The 23019-nt window shown below is 37.2% G+C and overlaps 1 protein-coding gene across 1 annotated transcript in view; it reads left to right on the top strand.

Moving 5' to 3' along the window:
* Positions 1-23019, top strand: part of ASCC3 (activating signal cointegrator 1 complex subunit 3) — a 465644-nt gene that overhangs the window by 333284 nt on the left and 109341 nt on the right. Inside the window, exons 27-30 of the mRNA XM_058307189.2 lie at positions 7747-7913; positions 8018-8163; positions 8291-8411; positions 10601-10743. Coding sequence (XP_058163172.1) covers positions 7747-7913; positions 8018-8163; positions 8291-8411; positions 10601-10743 — 577 coding nt within the window. The remainder of the gene's footprint in view (positions 1-7746; positions 7914-8017; positions 8164-8290; positions 8412-10600; positions 10744-23019) is intronic.

Raw genomic sequence — 23019 nt, 5'->3', positions numbered from 1 at the left:
TTACGAGATATACAGTGGCCTATATCTGTCATTACAGTGTCATTCAGGATAATTCCCAAGTCTTGAAAATGCCCCAAATTACCCCTATTTTTCCTCTTCCTCCCCTCACAACCTCCCGTGGCCACTGCCTCCATATCCATAATAAAAGTTCTTCCATTGCTAGGATCACAAGTTTACAGTAGGATAACTGTGAGACTACTGTAGTCCATCATCCATTCCCCAATCCTGAGAATTCTGTGAGGGTGATCCCCACTCCACCTTTAATTGAGAGGGGGCTTAGATCCAATAGGGCAGATGGATGGGACTTTCTTGCTTATAGTTGCAGACTCTCCCTATTCCTTGAGTAGTCATTGTCAGTCATCATCTCCTTGTTAGCTATCCTGGGTGAGTCCAATGAACTGGAAGGTGGGTGTTGCAAGTCTGTTGAGATTCAGGGCCCAGCTGGCACATCAACAGCCCAAAGATTTAAGTCTCTTGGATGTATACTTGTCAACTTGAGTACTAAATATAGGTTCAAATAGAAGGAGCAGATACCATGTGTAGGGAAACCACAACTGTTTCTAACTCTGTCACACTCGGGAACATAAATTCTTTAAGTCTCTTGGACATACAACAGTCAGCTCTAGTACTAACTCTAGTTCAATAGAGGGGCAGCAGAACCATGTGTGAGGAAACCATAACCAGGTACACCTCTGTCACACTGGGGAGCATAAATTCCGAAGTAGGACCCACTGGCAGGGCACCAAACTCCTGAGCTATCTGCCCTACTTATAATGTCTGGATGTTGCCAGAGCCCTCAGGAGCCCTGCTGTTTGAGTTAGTATTTACTTTAGCAGTCAATGAACTTCAAAATATTTTTATTCTAGAGCAAAAGGAAATTAAGTTATATTTGTCTTTTTCTCATTCACAATAACTTCCAAAAACAGCTTAAAAGGCAAGCAAATTTTTACAGAAAATAGAAATTCTTTGAAGAACATGATGCTTTGTTTCTTGAATACTTTATGTTTATTCATTGCAGTATTGTTTTTTCTCTTTTTTTTCTTTTTAAAAAGCAGTTTTGTTGAAATATATTAACGTAACATACAGTCTATTGAAAGTGTACAATCAGTGGCTTTCAATATATTCATAGTTGTGCATTCATCAACACATCAATTTTAGTGAAAATTTTAGAACATTTTCATTACTCCAAAAAGAAAAAGTTCATACCCTTTATAACCAATAATCTATTTCTGTCTCTATAGATTTATTTATATTTGCATTTTTATATAAATGGAGTCATACGGTATGTAGTACTTTGTGTCTGATTTTTTTCTCTTAGCATAATTTTTTTTTAAGAGGTACCAGGGAATGAACCCAGGACCTCATATTAGAAAGTAGATGCTCAACCACTGAGCTACATGTGCTCCCTAGTGAGTTGATTTTTCCTTGTTTGTTTTTAGGAGATACCAAGGATAGAACCCAGGACTTTTTACATGGGAAGCAGGCATTCAACCACTTGAGCTATATCCACTCCCCGCATAATATTTTTGATTATTATTATTTTTTGGATTTATTTATTTATTCCTCCCCACTCCTCCCCCGCCCTGCTCCAGCCCCAGGTATCTGCTCTCTGTGCCCATTTGCTGTGTGTTCTTTTGTGTCTGTTTGTCTTCTCTTTAGGCAGCACCAGAAACCAATCCTGGGACCTTCTGGAGTAGGAGAGAGTTGCTCAATCTCTTGTGCCACCTCACCTCTCTGGTCTGCCGCATGTCTTATTATCTCTCCTCTCTGTCTCTCCTTGTTGCATCATCTTGCTACACCAGCTCTCCACTCAGGCCAGCTTGCTGCATGGGCCAGCACTCCTGCACAGGCCAGGACTCCACTCAGGCCAGTTCACCATGCAGGACCAGCACTCCATGTGGGCCTACTCTCCGCACAGGCCAACTTACCTTCACCAGGAAGCCCCAGGAATCAAACCCTGGACCTCCCATATGGTAGATGTGGGCCCAGTCTCTTGAACCACAGTCTGTAAACCTACAACTTCTTTAATTAAAATTTTTTAAAAAATTAAAAATTAAAGAAGTTGTAGGTTTACAGAAAAGTCTTGTGAAAACATACAGCTTCCCTGCATACATCCCCATTGTTGACACTTTGCATTAGAGAGGTACCTTTGTTACAACTGATGAAAGAATATTAAAATACTACTACTAACTATAGTCTATAGTTTGCATTAGGTGTATTTTTCCCATATACCACCTTATTATTTGCACCTTATATTAGTGTTGTACATTTGTTATAATTCATGAGAGAACATTCTTATGCATGTACTATTAAACCCAATCTTTCATCCCCAGCAGGGTCCATTGTGTTATACAGTCCCTTGCTTTACTTTCTAAGTCTCATTCTAGTAATATATACAACCCAAAACTTTCCTTTTCAACCACGTTCACATACATAACTCAGCACTGTTAATTACATTCACAATAATGTGTTACCATCCCCACCATCCATTTCCAAACCTTTAGAGTCAACCTAAATAGAAATTCTGTACAAATTAAGTGTCAGCTTCCCATTCTCTATTCTCAATGTATAGATTCTAACTCTTTGAGTTTGCTTATTGTAATTAGTTCATATCAGTGAGATCATACAATATTTGTGCTTTTGTGTCTGACTTATTTCATTCAACATAATGTCCTCAAGGTTGATCCATGTTGTCAAATGCACCAGAACTTCATTCCTTTTTATAGCTGAATAATATTACATTATATGTATATATCACATTTTATTGATCCATTCACTGGATGAATGGCACTTGCATTGCTTCCATATTTGAGCAATTGGGTAGGTTGTCTTTTCCCTTTCATGACAAAGTTCTTTGATGTGCAAAGTTTTCATTTAGTTATTGTTTTCCTTTCATTGCTTGTGCTTTGGGTATAAAGTCTAAGAAATCATTACCTATCACAAGATCCTGAAGATGCTTCCTGTATTTTCTTCTAGGTCTTTTATAGTCCTGGCTTATATATTTAGAGGTTTGATTCATTTTGAATTAATTTTTGTATGTGGTATGTGATAGGGGTCCACCATCATTCTTTTGCACTTGGATATCCAGTTCCCCCAGCACCATTTGTTATAGAGACTGTTGTTTCCCAATGAGTGGACTTGGGAATATCGTCAGAAATCAATTGGAGAGGAATGGATATCGCTCAATGGTTGAGCACCTGCTTCACATGTACAAGATCCCAGGTTCAATTCTCAACACCTCTTTAAAAAATCATTTGAGTAAATTCAATTTCAAAAAAATTCATTGGCAGATTTTTAAAAAAAGCAAAATTAAAAAAAATATATCAGTTGGCCATAGGGATTTATATTAAACAACCTACATCTATAACATACTAATTTGAAAAGTTACCACCTTAGCTCCAACAACATACATGTTCTCTGCTCCCATATCCCTCTGTTTCCCTTCTTTAAGTTATTTTTGTTCCACTTTACCACTTTGTATTTTGCCTATCCAGTATCAGGAAATATGACTTTTTCTTGTAAAATTGTGTTGTGATTTTTATATGAATTAAAGAGTAGGGTGTATATTGAGGATTCAATATTATTGGGTTTTGCATTTATCCTTTTAATGACCCTTAGGGATGATCTTCATTTCTACACAGTACTCCAGGCCACTCTCTCCTGTCTTTTCCTGTCAACCTGCAGAGCTCCCTTTTCTAATTGTTGTAGGGCAGGTCTCTTGTACATGAACTCTCTCTGTTTCTTTGTATTTGTGACTATTTTAAACTCTCCCTTTTTGAGGACAGTTCTACCAGATAAAGAATTTTTGGCTGACAGTTTTTCATTGTGCTAGTTGGGCATGTATATTTATGTCTTTCTTAAGAGTTGGAAAATTTTCAGCCATTTTTTGCTCAAATATTCTTTCTGCTCAATTTCTGCTCCCTTTCACTTGTCTTTTCCTTCTGGGAAACCCATGACATGACTTGTGTATTCATGCACTTCTAGCTGTTACTCAAATCCCTAAGTTACAGTTGAATTCTTTATCTGCCCTTCTGACTATATGGTTTTTATTATCCTGTTTTCTAGTTCTCCAATTCTTCTGCCTGTTCAGATCTGCTGTGTTGTATGCCTCTGGTGGTTTGTTGGTTTTTTTTATTTACCTGGGGCAGGAGATTGTACCCAGGACCTTGTTTTGTGGGAAACTGGTACTCAACCACAAAGCCACATTACCTTCCCTGAGTTGGTTTTATCGTTTATTTCGCTTATTGTTTTTGTTTTTTTCGGGAGGCATTGGAAACCAAACCCAGGACTTCCCCCTTCTCCCCGCTCCATGTGGCAGGCAGACATTCAATTGCTCGAGCCACAACTGCTCCATTTAGTGTATTTTTTAATTGCTACTATTGTGCCTTTCACGCCATAATTTCTATGCTCTTTATACTTTCAAAATCTTCTTTATGTTCACATGTTGTCTTCTTAATATCCTTTAACTCTTTATACATATTTTCCTTCATATCCTTTAGTTTATTTAGATGATTTGTGTGAACATCCTTGATTAGTTGTTCCAACTTCTAAGTGTCCTCCGAAGTCTGGTTTTGTCTCCTTGATTGAGCCATATCTTCCTGTTTCTTAGTATGGCTTATAATTTTTTGCTAATGTCTATGCATCTGATTTTCTTGATGAATTAACTATGAAAGTCAGTTTTTCCCTTTTGTCTACTATTTTATTGCTGATTGGCTTTGTGTTAAGGCTCTTCTTTGACATTTGGTCTAACTTAATCTAGCCCGTGTTTAACTGTTCAGGTTTTCTCAGCTCTTCTTTATCTGATTCTTGCTTTGGATATGCCGTGCAATTTTAAGAAGGCACTTTTGGTGCAATTGTTTCACCTTCACTAAAGAGCTTCCTCACCTCTGTTCTTTGGGAATCTTCTTCTGTTCTGTTTGTTTTGTGAAAACTTAAAATTCTCCCCCTTACTCAGTGCCCCATTTTCCTTGCTCTGTTCAGTTCTATTCAGGTAGGTTCTAGACCCATCCTATCTTACAGCAATTCAGTGTAACCAAATTTTGTTTTGTTTCATTTTTCTGTGAGGTTTATCTGCTCTGGTTTCTTCCCTATTAGAGTATCCCACCTCAGGGAGCCAGTCCATTTTGCCTTTCCGTTTTCCAGCCGACTGAAACTGGATTGAGTGAGGGAACAATAGTTCTTGCCAGCATTTCTACTATATTCTCTTTTTTTCCCCCTTGGGGGCGCTTTTGTATGCAACACATCTCAGTGGCTTGTCTTCTCTCTTGGGTGTCTGTGGACTTAGGTCCCTGTGCCTGGATACGTGTGGAGTTCTAACTTGCTGCTGTGAGTCACTCCACAGTCTTTTTGCAGTGGGAAGGACCTGGGCCATGTTGATTCTATGGAACTCCCAAGCTGCTTAGGACCAAGTGAGGGCAAAGGGAATGGAAACCAACCAGCAGTCCAGAATGGAATTTTCCTACCAATATTTTTCTGTTCCTTCAATTCAGAGTTTGGAGTCCTTCTCCAGTCTCTACTGTTCTCCAGAGTTCTAAGCAAGTGAAATTTGTCCTTTCATTCATTAATTCTATCGAGGGCCTTTTTCAGGCTGCCACTCTCCAGCTTGAAATCTTGATTTAAATGCTGACAGAGCCAGGAGTTGGTTTGGTTGGTGGCTCTAGCAAAAGCATTGGGGCCCATGGATGAGGGGGTTTGTTCATCATTGATCTATTGTTGACATTGTCCTTGTAGTCCTAGAGCAATGGGCATCTCCTCTATGGATCAAATGGGAATGAAGTGTTTCTCCTCTCTGTGGAGGAAGCACCCAGGTTCACAATTGTTTTTAATACAAAAAAGATTGCAGGTAATCTTACTGTCCAATAGGGCATTGTTAAGTAAATTATGCTTTATTCATACAACACAAAATACTATCCAAAAAACAATTTTTTTAAGTAAAATATCCTGTCTTTTAAAAAAAAGTAGAATATAAATGCAGTTGCATTAAGATGAGAATTAGAGGCTAGAGATTTTACAGAGACAATTCACTGTATGTCCTTTGAATCATATGAATGTATTATATTCAAAATAATAAAATGAAAAAAATTTTGAATACGAATAAAAACCACTAAAGGTGATTCATCCATTTAAAATGTAATTTTGGGGGCAAGTCTTTGCTATAATAATATTTTCTACTTATTTGAAGCTGTTAATTTTTCTCTGTTTTATAAATATATTCATGAGACTATAATCCATTGTTGTGTGTTTAAATTGTGTTTTGTATTTAAAGGATTTAAAATAAAGTGTATTTTATAATCATTTAATATTTATGCTCTGTGGAATCAAACAAAGTAAAAAAAAACACACTAGGAAACCTGATTAAATTAATCTAAACTGCTAAATATTTGAGCCGCAAAGTATAATTCTGCTAAATCTAATTTTTAGAAGACTTTTTTTCTCTAATTAAAATCTTGACAAGTGAAAAAAAAGATGAAACTTGGAGGAACCAGTCTTGCCCTTTTTTCTGTTTTCTGAATGTTAATATCAGAAATTATTTAGCATTTACCTAAAATTTGGAATTAGCCTCCAGATTTTCCTAAGCATTTTATAACTCTTCTAGACCTGCATGGGTTTTAAAAATTATATTTCTTTTCCCTCTTTCTCACTGTAACATTGGGTTTCACTCAGAATGAAGTGGCATATATTTGCCCCTACTTATCTTCTTTATGCCCTACATGTTTAAATTTACCTCTAATACTTGTAGAAAATTTCAAAGAATAGAATTGAACTTACACATAAGCATATATATTTTTTTAATTTAATTATTTTTTTCCATTCTTTTTTTTAAGATTTATTTATTTATTTCTCTCCCTTTCTCCCCCACCCACACCACCCCCTCCCCCACCCCGGTTGTCTGTTCTCTGTGTCTATTTGCTTTGTGTTCTTTGTCTCCTTCTGTCGTGTCAGTGGCACGGGAAGCTGTGTTTCTTTTTGTTGCATCATCTTGTTGTGTTAGTCTTCATGTGTGTGGTGCCATTCCTGGGCAGGCTGAACTTTCTTTCACGCTGGGTGGCTCTCCTTACAGGGTGCATTCCTTGAGTGTGGGGTCCCCTACTTGGGGACACCCCTGCATGGCACGGCACTCCTTGCGGGCATCAGCACTGCGCATGAGCCAGCTCCACACAGGTCAAGGAGGCCGGGGGTTTGAACCGCGGACCTCCCATATGGTAGACGGACGCCCTAACCACTAGGTCAAGTCCACTTCCCCACATAAGCATATTTTTAATGAGTGTCTCCTTTTGTCTCAGTAAGTTAACACTTTTCCTCATTAAAAAGGCCCTTATTCCACCTTATGTAGGAGGTACAAGTTCAGCTCTGTGAAATCACATAGGGCAGAGATTCTATAAACATAATCAAATCAAAGTTTGACACCTTTGTGTACCTATGTAAAAGTTAGTTGTTACCTTGTAAGTATCAGTGGTTTTAATTTATACATCCTTTACTTTGTAGAAGGAAAGAATCTTAAAATTCTTCACTTTTTTTTTAGGGGGTATTGGGGACTGAACCCAGAACTGCATATGGTGCTCAACTGCTGAGCTACACCTGCTCCTCAATCTTACAATTCTTAATTCACAAAAAATTTTCAGAAAGCAAAGGGAGATAGAAGAGTTTTAGCATTATAAAATTTTACTTTAAAGTAGATGTATTTTTGCCTTTCCACAGTAATGTGTTACCTGTAAAGTTAAAGTGACTATTTTTATTCCCTTCCAGAGTTATTGAACTAACAGGGGATGTGACTCCTGATATGAAATCCATTGCTAAGGCTGACCTTATCGTCACTACACCAGAGAAGTGGGATGGAGTCAGCAGAAGCTGGCAAAATAGAAACTATGTTAAACAAGTCACTATTCTCATCATAGATGAGATCCATCTGCTTGGTGGGTGCCACTGTATTAAAGCCAATTTGCAAACTCTTACTCTCATACCTGCTGCTGTCAGATCAGGCCTAAAATGGTTAATGTGCATTATTCCTATTCCGTAGGGGAGGAAAGGGGCCCTGTTCTAGAGGTCATTGTATCTCGAACAAATTTCATCTCATCACACACAGAGAAGCCTGTTAGAATAGTTGGCCTATCTACTGCATTAGCTAATGCCAGAGACCTTGCAGACTGGCTCAATATTAATCAGGTATGTGTAAGATTGACAAATAATGTATATAATACTGTGGTTTAGGTTTCCACATTAATGAGGCACCAAAACCTTATAAACATACATATAAGAACTGAAAATGGTTTCTCTCTTGTATTTACTTTAGATGGGCTTGTTCAACTTCCGACCATCAGTACGCCCCGTTCCACTGGAAGTTCACATTCAGGGCTTCCCAGGTCAACATTACTGTCCTCGTATGGCTAGTATGAATAAGCCTACATTTCAGGGTAAGCTTTAGGTTCTTAGAATGAAATCCCACATTATCGGTAACTGTTAAATGCATTCTAAACAATATGGGTTTCTTTGAAAAGAGTGATACCGCTTCCACTTCTACAAATATATAAAGCTATTTACTTCAACATTTGTTAAGGAATACAAATATATGTGGAATTTGCTATTGAATATTAGAGTTTCATAAATGACAATGTCTCTGTAGTGGAATGAATAAAATACTCTCTCTAAAAGTATATAATTTTTAAAAGTAACCAAATCATCATTAAATTAAGGTATTTTCTTATGGTAGTTAGTAGTTTGAACAAATGCTAAATAGAAGCTACAATTCAAACAATTACAAATAAATTTTCATTTTATACCAAAAATCATAAAACTGAGAATTCAGTGCTTTTTAATAATGCTTCTGTTTTTGTTTTGTTTTCTTTTGTTTTTCCTTTCCTTACAAATTAGGCAAACAGGATAGATTTAAGTATAACACTCCTATTTTATTGAAACATGTTTTGTTTAGGCTGCATAAGGCATATTTATTATATCAATTAAAAATAACCTCCAAAATGACTTCTCTAATGTGAACTGCTGTTGATTGTGAGGTGACAGTTGTGAGGTGACTTTTTAGCTGCTGTAATTAGCCTTGTGACAGAAGCAAAGTATTGATTGTGAACTTGAGACCAGTCTTGGCAGTTCAGATTATTTACACCTCCACAGAAGCATTGTACAAAATCACTAATGAACAATAAATCTGCCGTGAGCTGTTCAGCCACACCTGTTCTTGCAGCAGCAAAAATCCATTAAATGTTGAGGTTTGCAAAAAGAGACAGAGCCCCATTCATGATTTTGTGTGCAAATGATATCAATATTGTACTATTAATAATATGGGTATTTTAAACATTTTGTCTCTAATGTGATTTAACAAAGCCTTACCATTATACTCTGAATTTTCTAATAAACTATGCAAAAGTGAGAAAAACAGTAAAATGAGTTTATTTTTCATAATGTGTATTGTTAAATTGCTTATACCTATTTAAGAAATGGTTAGTTGCATGAATATGACTGAAGTAAATTATTTGCAGTATATAAGTCAATGGTAAATGACTGGAATACTTGTACTTTAAGAACGGTACTGGAACACAAGCTATCCTTATAAATTATTATATCTGTAATAGATCACTATATTTTATTGAGTCTAAAAATATGATTTCATGAAAGCTTTATTTCTAACTATTAGGGGAAGACCTAGTAAGGTCATGTTAACATTTCAATTATAAACTTCGTTTCTTAGCCCATAAAAAGAAATTCTACTGGTCATATTTCAAAAAAGAAGTTACAAGGAGGTTCAAGTTTTTTATGTAAAAATTTTAAATGTCTTTGTTTTAAGAAAGCTGTATAGGCATAAATTCTGCATGTGCAATCTTGTCAGCACTTTGGATACTGTATATAGCAAAGAAAGCTCATTTCTAGTTAAGTTAAATCATTTATGTGGCTCTTCAAGTAATTTTTTTTAATGATTTGATCTTTAAAATTTCCTTCAGTCTTATTACCCAAGTTATGAAACTACTCATCTCATCTTCTGTATGTCAACTCTCCATCTGCCATTGCTCAAACAGACATTCAGACTTGGTATTCTCCACAGCCCTCTTCTTTATTTTCATGTCTTCCTACTTGAAACCTCACATTTGTGTTTTTTAAAAATGAAGAGAAAACATTCTTCCAATTTATTTCTTTTAGCTCTTCTAATTTTCTACCTACTAGCCACTAGGCAAAAATTTAAAAAACTTTCCATGACTTTTCTGAGGAATTTGTCATCATCCTGCAGAACTTGACTCTCTCCAAACCTCAGAATCACAATACAGCAATAGAAAATGCAACCTAAGATTTGGTATCCATGTTCAGCTCTTAATGGGAATTCTCAGCCTTTGTCTCCTTCCTCTGCAACTCAGAACAGAATTCAAATCAGACATAATTATATCTTCCCTGTCCAGACAGTATGTTCCTTAGTTAGAGACGGATCTTTTCCTTCCCATCATTGGTCTCATATGCTGTCAGATTCTTGATTAATGCTAAATTTCTTGACCAAATTAAGAATTCATTTAAATCATTTACATTAGTTTCCATGTATCCATTTGATATCCTAATGAAATTCTAATTCTGCTATAAGTGTATTACCGTTTATTTTCCTCAACAGCAATTAGAAGCCATTCTCCAGCCAAACCTGTTCTGATATTTGTCTCGTCAAGACGTCAAACTCGTCTTACTGCTTTGGAATTAATAGCCTTTCTGGCTACTGAAGAAGATCCAAAGCAATGGTTGAATATGGATGAAAGAGAGGTAAACAACAAATTTATCTTCTACTTCTTCCAACTATCAGATTAGTTTGTATTGTATTATAATGGAAATTGCATTTTTAATTATATTTCATTTTATTCAATACTAATATAGAATTATATGACAGAAATTTTTAAAAAATAGAAGAAAGAGGAAGTGCTTAATAATGCCATCTTAACACAATACTGTTATAGACATTTTAATACATTTTCTCCCTAAAACATTTATTTCATGTATTTATGTTTAGCTTTCCCGGTAACATCATCACATATGTGTTTTTCATTTTCAAGTAAAATATTATAATCTCAAGTAGTCCCTGCTCCCATGGAACTCATAGTTAATTTTGCAAAGTTAGCTTAAAAATATATAATACTCAGATTTTTAAAATTTAGAAAGCATTAAAAAGTATGTAAAAATAAGCTTTATTCTGTTACTCAGTAATAACTACCATTAAAATTTTAAATAATTATACTTTTTTTCTCAAGTACATTCCATTATGTGGCTATTTCTTGTAGCCTTGAGGTAGAGTGAAAGCATTAGTTCCTTGATTTTACTTGTATATGTTCAGGTATACCTCAGAGATATTGTGGGTTCAGTTCCAGACCAATAGAAAAGTGAATATTGTATACAGCGATTCACATGAATTTTTTGGTTTTCCATTGCATATAAAAGTAGTCTGTGCAATAATAGCATTATGTCTAAAAATGTATACATACCTTAATTAAAAGTGGCACAGAGACTTGAAATGAGCACATGCTGTTGGAAAAATGGCACCAATAGATTTGCCTGACATGGGGTTTCCACAAACCTTCAATTTGTAAAAAAAAAATGCTGTATCTATAAGACACAATAAAATGAGGTTTGCCTGTATACCAAATATTTATTCAAAATAATTTTGTCAAAAGATTTTGTTTTGTTTTGTTTTTGTTATTTTGGTGCTGTGTCATATAATTGTTGTTCCCAAATAATCATCTGGCTAGGTCTAAAACAGTATCTTAACTTAGGAGGCAAATGCTGAAAAACAGTATTTGGAATACTATTTTTTGTGTAGTATCTATTTAGGCTTTTTTTTTCTCCTTTGTCGTGTCCTTAAAATTGTTCCAAATGGAGAATTCTCTCTGATGTCAGGGTACAAAGTACATACCTATTGAATACATTTTGGGATATTTGCTCAAAATATATAGAGGCTGTGGATTTAAAACTTATGTGACTCACCTGAACTTCAAATGTGAACATCATATGTTCTTCTGAGCTACAGTACAACTTTCTTCCTTTCTTTAATTTTAATGTATCAGACCTAATCAACTGTAGATAGCTCAGCCATTGTGGAGAATTGCTGCTCTGTTTTGTATTTTTATCATCACAGAAATTTATCACCAAGACTAATTAAAAACCACAGAATCTACTTGCTTAATTTTTGCCGTTTTTTATAGGTTTTTACTTATAAAATAGGATAGCTGGAAATTGTCATTTCTAGACTTTTTACTTCACCAAGCTCATCTCAAGAGTAAGACAACCCAGGCTTTATTGGGTATATGTGTGTGTGTGAGAGAAGTTTTGAATTTACAGAATATTGTGCATAAAATCCAGGGTTCCCATATACCATCCTATCATTAACACCTTGTGTTTGTGTGGTACATTTGTTACTATTGACAAAAGTGCATTTTTATAATTGTACTATCAACTATAGCTTATGGTTTAACTTCGGGTTCACTGTTTTGCAGATCCTTGGATTTTTTGTTTTATTCTAGTACCTTGTATACAACCTGACATTATTCCCCTTTTAACCACATTCAGATATGCATTTCAGTAAATTACTTATGTTTGTTTTATTATACCATCACCACCATCCATTACCAAAACTTTTCCATCATCCTAAATAGGAACTCTGTACATTTTAACTCCCTATTCCCTACCCACTCTCCATCCCCTGGTAATTGGGTTGTTTGTTTTTTTTATAGTTGAGATGAAGGATTTCTTTCTATATTCTAGATATTAAATCCTTGCCAGATAAGTGGTTTCCAAATGTTTTCTCACATTCTTGAGGTTTTTGTTTTACTTTCATGATAAAGTCCTGAGAACCACAGAAGTTTTTCATTTTGATGATGTCCCATTTATTTATTTTTGTTGTTGTTGCTTGTGTTTTGGGTATAAACTCTTAAGAAACAATTGCCAAACACAAGATCCTAGAGATCCTTTTCTACATCAACTTCTAGGAGTTTTATGTTTGGTACTTATATTTAGACCTTTGATACAGCTTTTGTTTATCAGTGAATCTTACCCTCTCACTCACTTTTTTTTTAATTAATTAATTTTTTAATCTTGTCTTTTTTTTTTTAAAGATAAATGGATCACACGAATCATTACATTAAAAAACATGAGGTTTCCATATACCCCACTCCCCACCCCACCCCCACGCCACCCCCCACTCCTCCCACATCAACATCCCCTTTCATCTCCCTCACTTTTGAAAGACAGTCTCAATGGATATAAAGTTCTTGATTAGCAATTATTTTCTTTCAACACTTTGAGTATTTCAAGCCACTGCATTCTTCCCTCCACGGTTCCTGATGAGAAATTGTCACTAAGTCTGATTGGAATCCCCCAGTATATAACACATTGCTTTTTTCTTGCAGTCAGAATTCTGTCCTTGTCCTTTGCATTAGACAGTTAGATCATTATGTTCAGAGTGTATTTCTTTTCACATTTATCCTGTTTGGTATTCTCTGGGCTTCTTGCCTGTGTATCATTATGTCTTTTGCTAAGTTTGGGAAGTTTTTGTCATGTTTGAATATTCCTTCTGCCCCTTTCTCTCTTTCTTCTCCTTCTGGGACTCCCGTAATGCCTATATTGGTATGCTTGATGGTGTCTTTAGGTCTTTTAGCCTGTTTTTGTTTTTCATCATTCTCTTTACTTTCTGTTCCTCAATTGTCTTGTCTTTATGATTCTTTCTACTGCCAGCTCCAGTCTGCTTTTGAAACACTTCTGGGAATTTTGCATTTCAGTTACTGTAGTCGTCAACTCTAATAGTGCTGCTTGGTTCCCTTTTAAAATTTCTTTCTCTTCATTGAGATTCTCATCTTTTTCATGCATTCTTTTCCCTGATATCCTTTATGTTTTTATTTCCTTCATTGCTCAAGCAAATGTCTTGCAATGTCTAGGCTTAAATAATGGGAATGTATCAGCTCATGGTTTTGAATCACAGAGAAGTCCAAACTAAGTCATCATGAAGGTGATGTTTTCTTCCTGAAGACTGGCATTCTGCAGCTGGCAGCTGGTAATTCTTGGTCTTGAGCTCCTTTGTCACTTGGCTGTGTACATGGTAGCCTCTACTGGGCTCTCCCTTTTCTTCTGTGTTCTGTTTACCTTCAGCTTCTTGTTTTCCTGTGACTTTCTCTCTCTCTCTGAATTTAAGTCTACTTGTAAAGGACTGTAGTAATTGGATTAAGACCCATCTGGATTGAGGTGGGCTACACCTTAATTGAAGTAATCTCAACAAAAGGGCCTACTTACAATGGGTTTATACCCACAAGATGGATTAAGTTTAAGTACATGTTTTTTCTGGGTTACATCATTCTAAACTATCACTCTTTAGTTCTTTCTCTTTATTTTTGTTCATCTCCTTGAGCATATTAAAGATCATTTTGTTTTAAGTCTTTGTCCAGTATGTCCACTATCTGTTCTACTTCATTGATGTTTTATGGATTTTTATCCTCTTTCTTTGGATGGACCTTCATTTCCTGTTTCTTTGTTTGTCTTCTACTCTTTCATTGCATACTGTACATTTTAATATTTTACAATATTAACCCTGGGATTTATTTCTTGAGATTTCTGTTTCTTGAGTTCATAAACAGCTGGTGATATGACAGTGATTTTCTTGAGTGTCAAGAGGTAACCAAACAAGGCAAACCTAAGCCAAAAATTACCTTTCACCATCTTTGCAAGTTGGTTTTGTATTGGCTGGTGTTCTCTGTTAGAGATCAGCCTTCCTAGCAGGAAGGACAGCGCAAAGCAAGGTCCTCCCTGTCTTTTCTGGGCCTGTGTCTTGTCCTAGGCTTGTGCTTGCTAGTAGCCTTAGGAGTTTCCATATTTACAGGAGTTTGAATACCCTCTCTACTTCCCAGGAAACAGACCTTCTCAGTCTTCAGAGTGTGCCACTGTGGGGCTTAATGCTAGTAAGCCTTTGCACTAGGCTGTCCACAGCAATTGTATCTTATACTGCTTCCCTTGTTTCAAACTGCTTTTGTCTGGAGGGTAAATTGGAGGGGAGGGAACTGGAGAGGAGTTTCCCAAGTCAGTCTTTTCCAACTGGAACAAGGCCAGGGACCCACAAAAAGAGTGCTAGGGCCTTCCTTACATTGCCATGTGGTAGAGATAGCAAGGAGCTGGGACAGGTGCCAGGAGCTTCTTCCACAGTTCCCCAAAGCTGCACTTTCTTGACTCAGCACCTTACCAACAAATACAGCCTTTCAACTGTCCTCCACAGCTCTGAGGGAATGTACTTTATTTCTACTCTGCTGCATCTGTCCTTCCCTCCCAACCCTGCACCTCCCCTCTGCTGCTTGGACTCGGAGAAGTGGATTTTTATGTCCCTTTCTAGCACCAGGAAGCTATACCAGGGGCCAGACCCCACTGATGCCTGCCATAAGAGTTGGAGCTGAGCAACAGTAACCATTGCATAGAGAGGGCAATCTACTGGTATTTACTATAATTTTCCAGCCTCTTCTTCCTGCTCTTCCCTGTATGCTATATAGAGTTCTGCCGGACCCTAGTGTTTCAAAATCATTGATTCAGACAGTTTCTGCCTATTTAATAGTTGTTCTGGTGGAGGGTCTGATTCCTGGAGCTTTCTTCTACTTGGCCATCTTCCCACAATCCTCTTTAGACTTTCTTTTATTACTGTCTTTAAAAGCAGTCTCATTTAAAATCAAAATTTCAGAGGCTTTGCAACTTATTATTATATAAATTCAGTTTGATTATACAAGTACATACTGTAAAGCAAGTGTTTATGTTAAACCCCTAAATAAAATAGGAAGACTTTTTAACGTTTTATATGGGCTACATTCTTAAATGTCCTAGGCTAAAAGCTTAATGCTGCTCTTATTGCTGCTTCTTGTAATAGTGAAGGATTGGTTTTCTGTGGCAGCATATGGATAATTTGGTTAGGACTTTACTGTTGACAGATTGAGCACTTGAAAGTGGTTTGGTAGAGCACTTCTCTTGGCAGCTGTGGAGGAGGGTGCCTATGGCATAGGGCAGCATCCAAACCTTGTACAATGTAATGACCTTAAGTCCTGAACTGTCTGTAGACATGGAGAGAAAAAGAGAGAGAGGAAGAGAAAGCTAGGACAATTCAGAAGGGGATTGAGAGAGAATATGATAAGAAAGAGTATATGTACTCTATTTTATTTCTTAGCATAAAGAATTATCTTGGAGCAAGTTGCTACAGTGCTATCTTGTAGGAATACAGGTTCAAGGTACAACAGAAACTTTCAGCAAATTATCTCTTTATTACTCAGAGACAGTACTCAGAGTCCGGAAGGGGCAAATAATCTCCTTTTCACTTATATAGCACAAAGAATCCAAAAGAGCAGGGGAAGAAGTCCCATCTTAGCCAGTCTCCCAGGGTGGACAAAATTTCTCCAGGTTGGGGTCAGCAACTCTACACACCAATTTCATAACAGAGAAGAGAGACAAATCTGTACCATTTAATACGGTTTTTATTCACCTCAGTGGCGGGGGGCAGGACGGGGGATACTACTGAGAATTCCTTTTCTAATAACATCTGGGACTGCTTGTTCCCAGTTTCAGATTTATAGACTAGTGGGGCTTTTTCATTAGCCTCAACATTTCCCCCACATTGTGGAATGACACACAGCAGAAAGGAGCTGGGGATAATGGAAGACCAGAAGATGGCCACTTAGCATGTGCCTTCTCTCAAGAAGGAGGTGTGGGTAGGTAAACTTTGGGCGATGGCTGCTTAGCAGGTGTCTGTGACTTAGCTAGCATTTTCTTAACCCAGTATGTGTTCAGAAGAAAGAATTTAAGAAGCAGAAATACCCCTTCAGGTGTATCACTGATGTGAATTCAAACTGCATGAGAAAACTTCAAAGTAATACCCTTCTATTTGGCCATTATGAAGCCTTCTTGCAGTGGGTTAAAAAGTTCTTGGATGTACCACACTAATGAAAGAAGCTGTTGTGGGAGGAGTAGGGGGCAGGGACTGGGGTATATGGGACCCCCTTACATTTTTAATGTAACATTTTGTATGATCTGTGAATCTTTAAAAAAAAAAAAAAAAGTTTTTGGACATATGCTGCCTTGTCACTGAATTCTCAGTTCCATGGCCGTTACTTCTGTTAATCTCAAGGTATTGCTGGGTCTTTACCCACTCTTTCAAATCCAAAATGGAAACATCTGAATGCCTGTGCTTCATTCTCTAGCAGGAAGCAGGGAAAGGGAATATCTTCCCCTTCTTTAGCTTCTGGTAATAGGAGGAGATACCAGATTCTGGTTATCCAAAAACAGAAAAGGCCCAAAACTAATTCATATATCATTCTTTCCAGATTTACACTTTAAAAAAAGCTTCCCTCTAACAATGCTACTCTCCCTCATATAACTAAAAATCCCCTCCCTCTCCAAGGGGAGGTAATTTCATCATTGGCTCCATCCAGCACTAAGTCCTAAATCTCTTGATTATATCCATTAATCCTCTGGTTCTTTTGAAATCTCATTTCGGTATCCTACCAATGGACTAACATATGCTATATTCAACAGTGGAGGATAGAAGAGAAAAGAGAAGAGAAATTGGTTAAAATATATTAGTATTCATATATATATATGAGACAGCAAGTTAGAAAAGATGCTAGTATTCATATATGAGACATATGTATATATATGAGACAGCAAGTTAGAAAATATGAGTACAGGCCACAGTACCTGTTTCTGCAGCTGATCATGGGGCCAAACAGATATTTATGATTTATTTTCTGTACCATTCATCACCTGTACTCTTTTTTCAACCTGCACCTAAGCTAATAAAGATTTTATAACCAATGAAGTGCCTAAAACCCTCATTCCTGAGACACTGGGAATTGGACTTAAAAATCCAGTATGGTTAATACATAAAGTTATCAAAATCTTTGATTAATTTTTCAAATGGACACAGTAGGATAAGATTTCCCTAGGATCCATCCAGTTTTTTCCATGCCCTACTTGCATAACAATAGCCTATTTTCTTCAACGGGATTGGTTCCTTTTACAACACTATGATCATATTTTGTTTCTTCACCAGTAGCATAAGAGCCTCTTATGAACATGTGGGTGTTTGGGTTTCAGGTAAATTGTAACATCCCTTGGCTATTAAAGCCTTCAAACCAGTAGAGCTAGAATTATAGGGAAAAGAAGCAAAAATTTTCTAAGTGGTTTATTAACTATGATTACAAAAGGCACACCGTGAGTACTTGATTCTTGGAACTCTCTATTCTGGCAGTTTGAAAAATAGCATCAATCCCTCATCATTTGTTCAGAGCATACACCTCATACTAAGAACAACATGCCAATGTTGCCAAGGTATTATCTCTCAGCTGCCACTCTGACTCTTTAATAGGCCACTTTTCTTTCTTTATAAAGTGAATTTTTCAGTCAGAAACAACATTGGAAAGCACATCATGATAGTGTATAAGGCATTCAGTAATTCTACCATTGAGGCTACTGGCATAACCATGTTGGGCAGGAAAAGAGAATACAGTTCCAAAGATAGTGTCTATTCTAGTGGAGATGAATAGTTGTCCCCTCAATAACAGAAGTCCAGTATAATCTTCTTACCACCAGGTGTCTATCTGCTCTCCCTGGGTAAGATATTTTGTATTGGGCCCAGAATTGTTTGCATGGGTAGCATATTAGGCACTGAATAGTGAAGTTGTTGGATCCATTTGTGTAAAGGGAACTCTTTGTTTAGGCCATGCATAACTTTTGTTTCTTCTCTACCATGTAATGCATGAGCCCATTGACTTGGAAAGGAGGATGGCTGATATCCTCAGAGGTAGTCATTTTGCCCACTTACCTTTTAATAGCATTTCCCACAATGCTGTTAACTTTTTTGGTAAGCATCTTCATAGAATACAAGTAGTCTGTTATTCTGAGACTGTTAGGAGATCATCCCTGTTTAGTTTCCTAGGGCTGCTATAACAAATACCACTAACTGGATGGCTTAAACAACAGAAATTTATTCTTTCACAATTGATCTGGCTAGAAGTCTGAAATCAAGGTGTCATCAGGACAATGTTCCCTTTAGAGGTTCTAAGGAAGACTCCTTCCTTGCCTCTTCCTAGCTTCTGGTGGCCCAAGGTGTTGCTTTGGCTTGTGGCAACATAACTGCATCCATCTTCAAATGACCATCTTCTCCTTGAGTATTTCCATCTTCCCAAGGCATTTTCTGCTTTATGTCTGTCTTTGTGTCTCTTCTCCTGTTCTTATAAGGACACCAGTCATATGGGATTGGAGGCCATCCTAATTTAGTATGACTTCATCTTAACATGATTATATCTACATGACCCTATTTCCAAATAAGGTCACATTCATGGGTACTGAGGGTTAGGAATTCAACTTATCTTTGGTGGGGACACAATTCAACCCATCACAATCCCCATAAAACTTGTCCAGACTTTCTTGCCACCTGTCCTCCAGTAGTATCCTAGCCAAGTCCCTTACCATCTTGCCAGTCCAGTAGCTACAGAGTAAAGTGTGGGTCATCAACTCTTATCTGTGCTTTGAAGTAAAGTGATTTTGAAATATTTGACACTCTGTTTTTACTCTTTTCTTTAGAGTCATTCTTGAAAGAGGTTGTAATTCCAGTTCATATCATATAGTACCAGCACATTGTGCAAAGCCGTTTGTCAATCATACTTAGAATTTTTTCCTCTTCAGTCAGTGTTTGCATAAGAAGTAGGTCTAGTTGGGTTGAATGTATATTAATTACCTTTTCATGACATTCTTCCATATGATTCTTTCACTTTTACTAATGATGGACTCCTGTTAGGCATACCCAAATTAATTGCCAGATAGATCAGATAACATCCAGTTCATGATCGGCAGCTTCAGTTGCAAGATCACTGGGTTTCACAGTCAGGTATTCAGTCTTCTTTCCCTCTCCTTCCAACCCAAATATATCCATAAAAATAATAACTCTCTAGTTCAAAAGTTTGCTGCAACTTACTAATCATTGTACTAGCCAACTGTCCCAGTTCTCAGGGAGCTTAGGTGAAGAAGATAGAATGTTTAAAATAATAATATTAAGTAAATAATTACAAATAGTCATTTCCTTACTGTTAAAGAAACCAACAAGACACAAAATAGAATAAGTAGATGGGAGACTAAATAGAATGAATGGTCAAGGAAGGCTTTTCTAAGGAAATGACAGTCATGCTGAGACCCAGATGATGAGAAAAAGATAGCTATGCTAAGAGACAAGATAACAGCATTTCAAGCTATAGAAGAGCATGTTAAATCTTGTATTTTAGTTTCCTAGGCTGCTTAAAGCAGATACCATGAAATGGGTTGGCTTAAATAATGAGAAATTCATTAGCTTATGGTTTTAGGCCAAGAAAATGTCCAAATCAAGTCATCACCAAGTCATCACCAAGTGCTTTCTTCCTGAAGACCAGCTACTGACGATCCTCTGTCACATGGCAAAACATATAGTGGGTACCTGCTAGTCTCCCCCTTCTCTTCCAGATTTCCTTACTTTCATCTCCTTGCTTCTGTGGCCTTCTCTGTCTGAATTTCATTCTGTTATAAAGGACTCCAGTAAGAAAATTAAGACCCCTTCTGAGTTGGGTCACACCTTAACTAAAGGTAGCCTGGTCCAAATGTCCTATTTACAGTAGTCTACACCCACAGAAATGGATCAGACTTAAGAATGTGTCTTTCGGGGGTACATAAAACTTCAAATCACAACTAAACAAATTACATATGCCAATTTACATTTTAAGCTCACTTTTGCTACTTAGTGGAAAGTGGATTGAAGTGGAGGTAAAAGTGGAATTAATTAAGGTGGTAGCCTAGCAGTGGTAACAATGAAAATGGAAAGATGTGTTTTAGACTAGAATCAACAGGGTTTTCTGATAGATGAAGAATGGGAATTAGAAAAAGGAAGAAATTAAGAATAACTCCTCAGTTATCAACTCAAAACAGCTGGATAAATAATGCTGCCATTTTTTTTTAATGGGGAGGCTGAGCATAGAGGATGAAAGGGTAGGAAGAGACAGATTTGAGCTAAAAACAAAAGAAGTTATATTTTGGGCATGTTTTTATGTCCAATATTTCAAGTGGAAATTTCATGGCATTTGGATGTAAAAAGCCTGAAAAATCTCAGAGAGGTTCTGAGATGAACATATTAACTTGGAAGCATTAGCAGAGGTAACTTTTAAACCCAGGTAAGCACTAGATCCTCTAACAGAGTATAGCAAAACAGGGTAGGCCTAGTGCATTGTAAGCTAAGGTAAAAAATGAGGAGTTGGCAGAGGATCCTAAGAAGGTGATGCCCGTGAGGTGAGAGTGTCCTAAAACACCATAGAAGAAAGGGTTTCATGAAGGAAGGAGTGCTTGATTACATCAGATACCAGTGGGAGGTTGAGGGGGGAAGGAATAGAGAAACATCCATGGGATTTAGCACATGGGGCTCCTGATCAAACTTGGAAAATAGTTTGAGTGACGTGTTGTAAACAGGAACCAGTTTGGAATCAGTTGAGAAATTATGAGGGGAGACAGGGCCAGAAGAAATGGGAGCAAATAGGATACACAACTCTTTATAGAAGCTTTCTAATATAATTTAATTAACCTTGTAATTTAACATCTAACAAGTGTGGTCTGTCAGCTTCTGACAAATATTCTACAGTCTGGTCCCACATGCAAGCATCAAAGGTGCTTGGACCTGGAGAGTTGCCAATCAGCAACAAAATGTAAAAGACCAGAAGGAAAGCCTTTTCTTCTGAGTGGGTTTACTATAAAATCTGAAAATACTGTCCCTATTTCATCACCACACCTTGGATCAGATGCCATATCTGGAGTGAGAAAGCAGAAACTTGGCCAAGGGTTGGACTTTAGTCTTGCAACATTCTCTCCCTCAACTCTTATGTATCTTGCCAGTTAGCCTAGGAGATACCCCTTTCTTCCTCTACACTATTGAATAAAATCCAAGTAGCTACAAGAGGACTATATCAAAGAGACCTATTTATTTTTGCATTTATAAGTGGGTATGAATTAGAAATCTGCAAGCCCTTTTGCCCAAAAGGGCCTGGACAAAATATTAAATTGTGTTCTAGAGCCTGCAGTACTGCCAGAGGAGACAGAGGTTGGGGGTAGTGGCAAGGATCTGAAGAAGAAAAGGGAACAGCCTGGAGCAAGATACAGAAGGACTCCAAATGGAAGTAACATGAAAATCAGAGCAGCATGGAAGATAAGAGTTCCTTGGAACAACATTATAGTTAAATCTTGTTAATTTAAATTAATTAACTGGAAGACTCAGCTCAATTACACAGAACATTAAATAAATATCTTCATTATATTATACAGTGCTTCAAAGTGAATTCATGAAAAGCTGGGTAGTATAGTTGCACAGGAGAAATACTTTGATAGAAAATAAGATTAGTATTTCACATGCTAACCATTGAAGGATTGTCTTAGTTTGTCATAGGGCTGCCAATGCAAAGTACCAGATACGGGTTGGCTTTCATAATGAAAATTTTATTAGGGGGAAATCTTACAGTTCCAAGACCACGAAATGTCTCAATCAAAGCACCTTCAGAGATGCTTTCTCACCTAAGTCAGCTACTGGTGATCCTGGTGTCCTGCCACTTGGCAGCCAATCTCTGCTGAGGTCCCTGCCTTCCCCTCCACAATCTGCTGCCTGCTGGAGCTCAGCTGTGGGCAACCAGGCCTAGGGCTTGTCTCTTTCAGGTCCCCTCTCTCAGCCTCAGCTGCTCTGCTTACTTCCCAAGTTCAGCTGTGGACTATTGGGCATATGGCTTGTCTCTTCAAACTTTAGCTGCTCCATGGACCCAGCCTCTTGAGGGTTTCATGTTTCAGCTATGGCTGCTAGTGATCCTTGAGTCCTCTCACTCACAAGTCTGAGTCAAAATTGGAGCTTCCTCTCTCTGTGTGTGTGTGTGTGTGTGTGTGTGTGTGTCTCCATTTATAAAAGTCTCATCAAGAAGGTGAAGATCCAACCTGAGTCATGCCTTACTGACATAGTCTGATCAAAAGCAATCTAAACAAGTT

This window comes from Dasypus novemcinctus, chromosome 11 (assembly GCF_030445035.2).
Source record: "Dasypus novemcinctus isolate mDasNov1 chromosome 11, mDasNov1.1.hap2, whole genome shotgun sequence".
Classification (NCBI taxonomy): domain Eukaryota; kingdom Metazoa; phylum Chordata; class Mammalia; order Cingulata; family Dasypodidae; genus Dasypus; species Dasypus novemcinctus.
The sequence above is the reverse complement of the archived record's forward strand: the minus strand, read 5'-3'. Positions and strand labels throughout refer to the sequence as shown.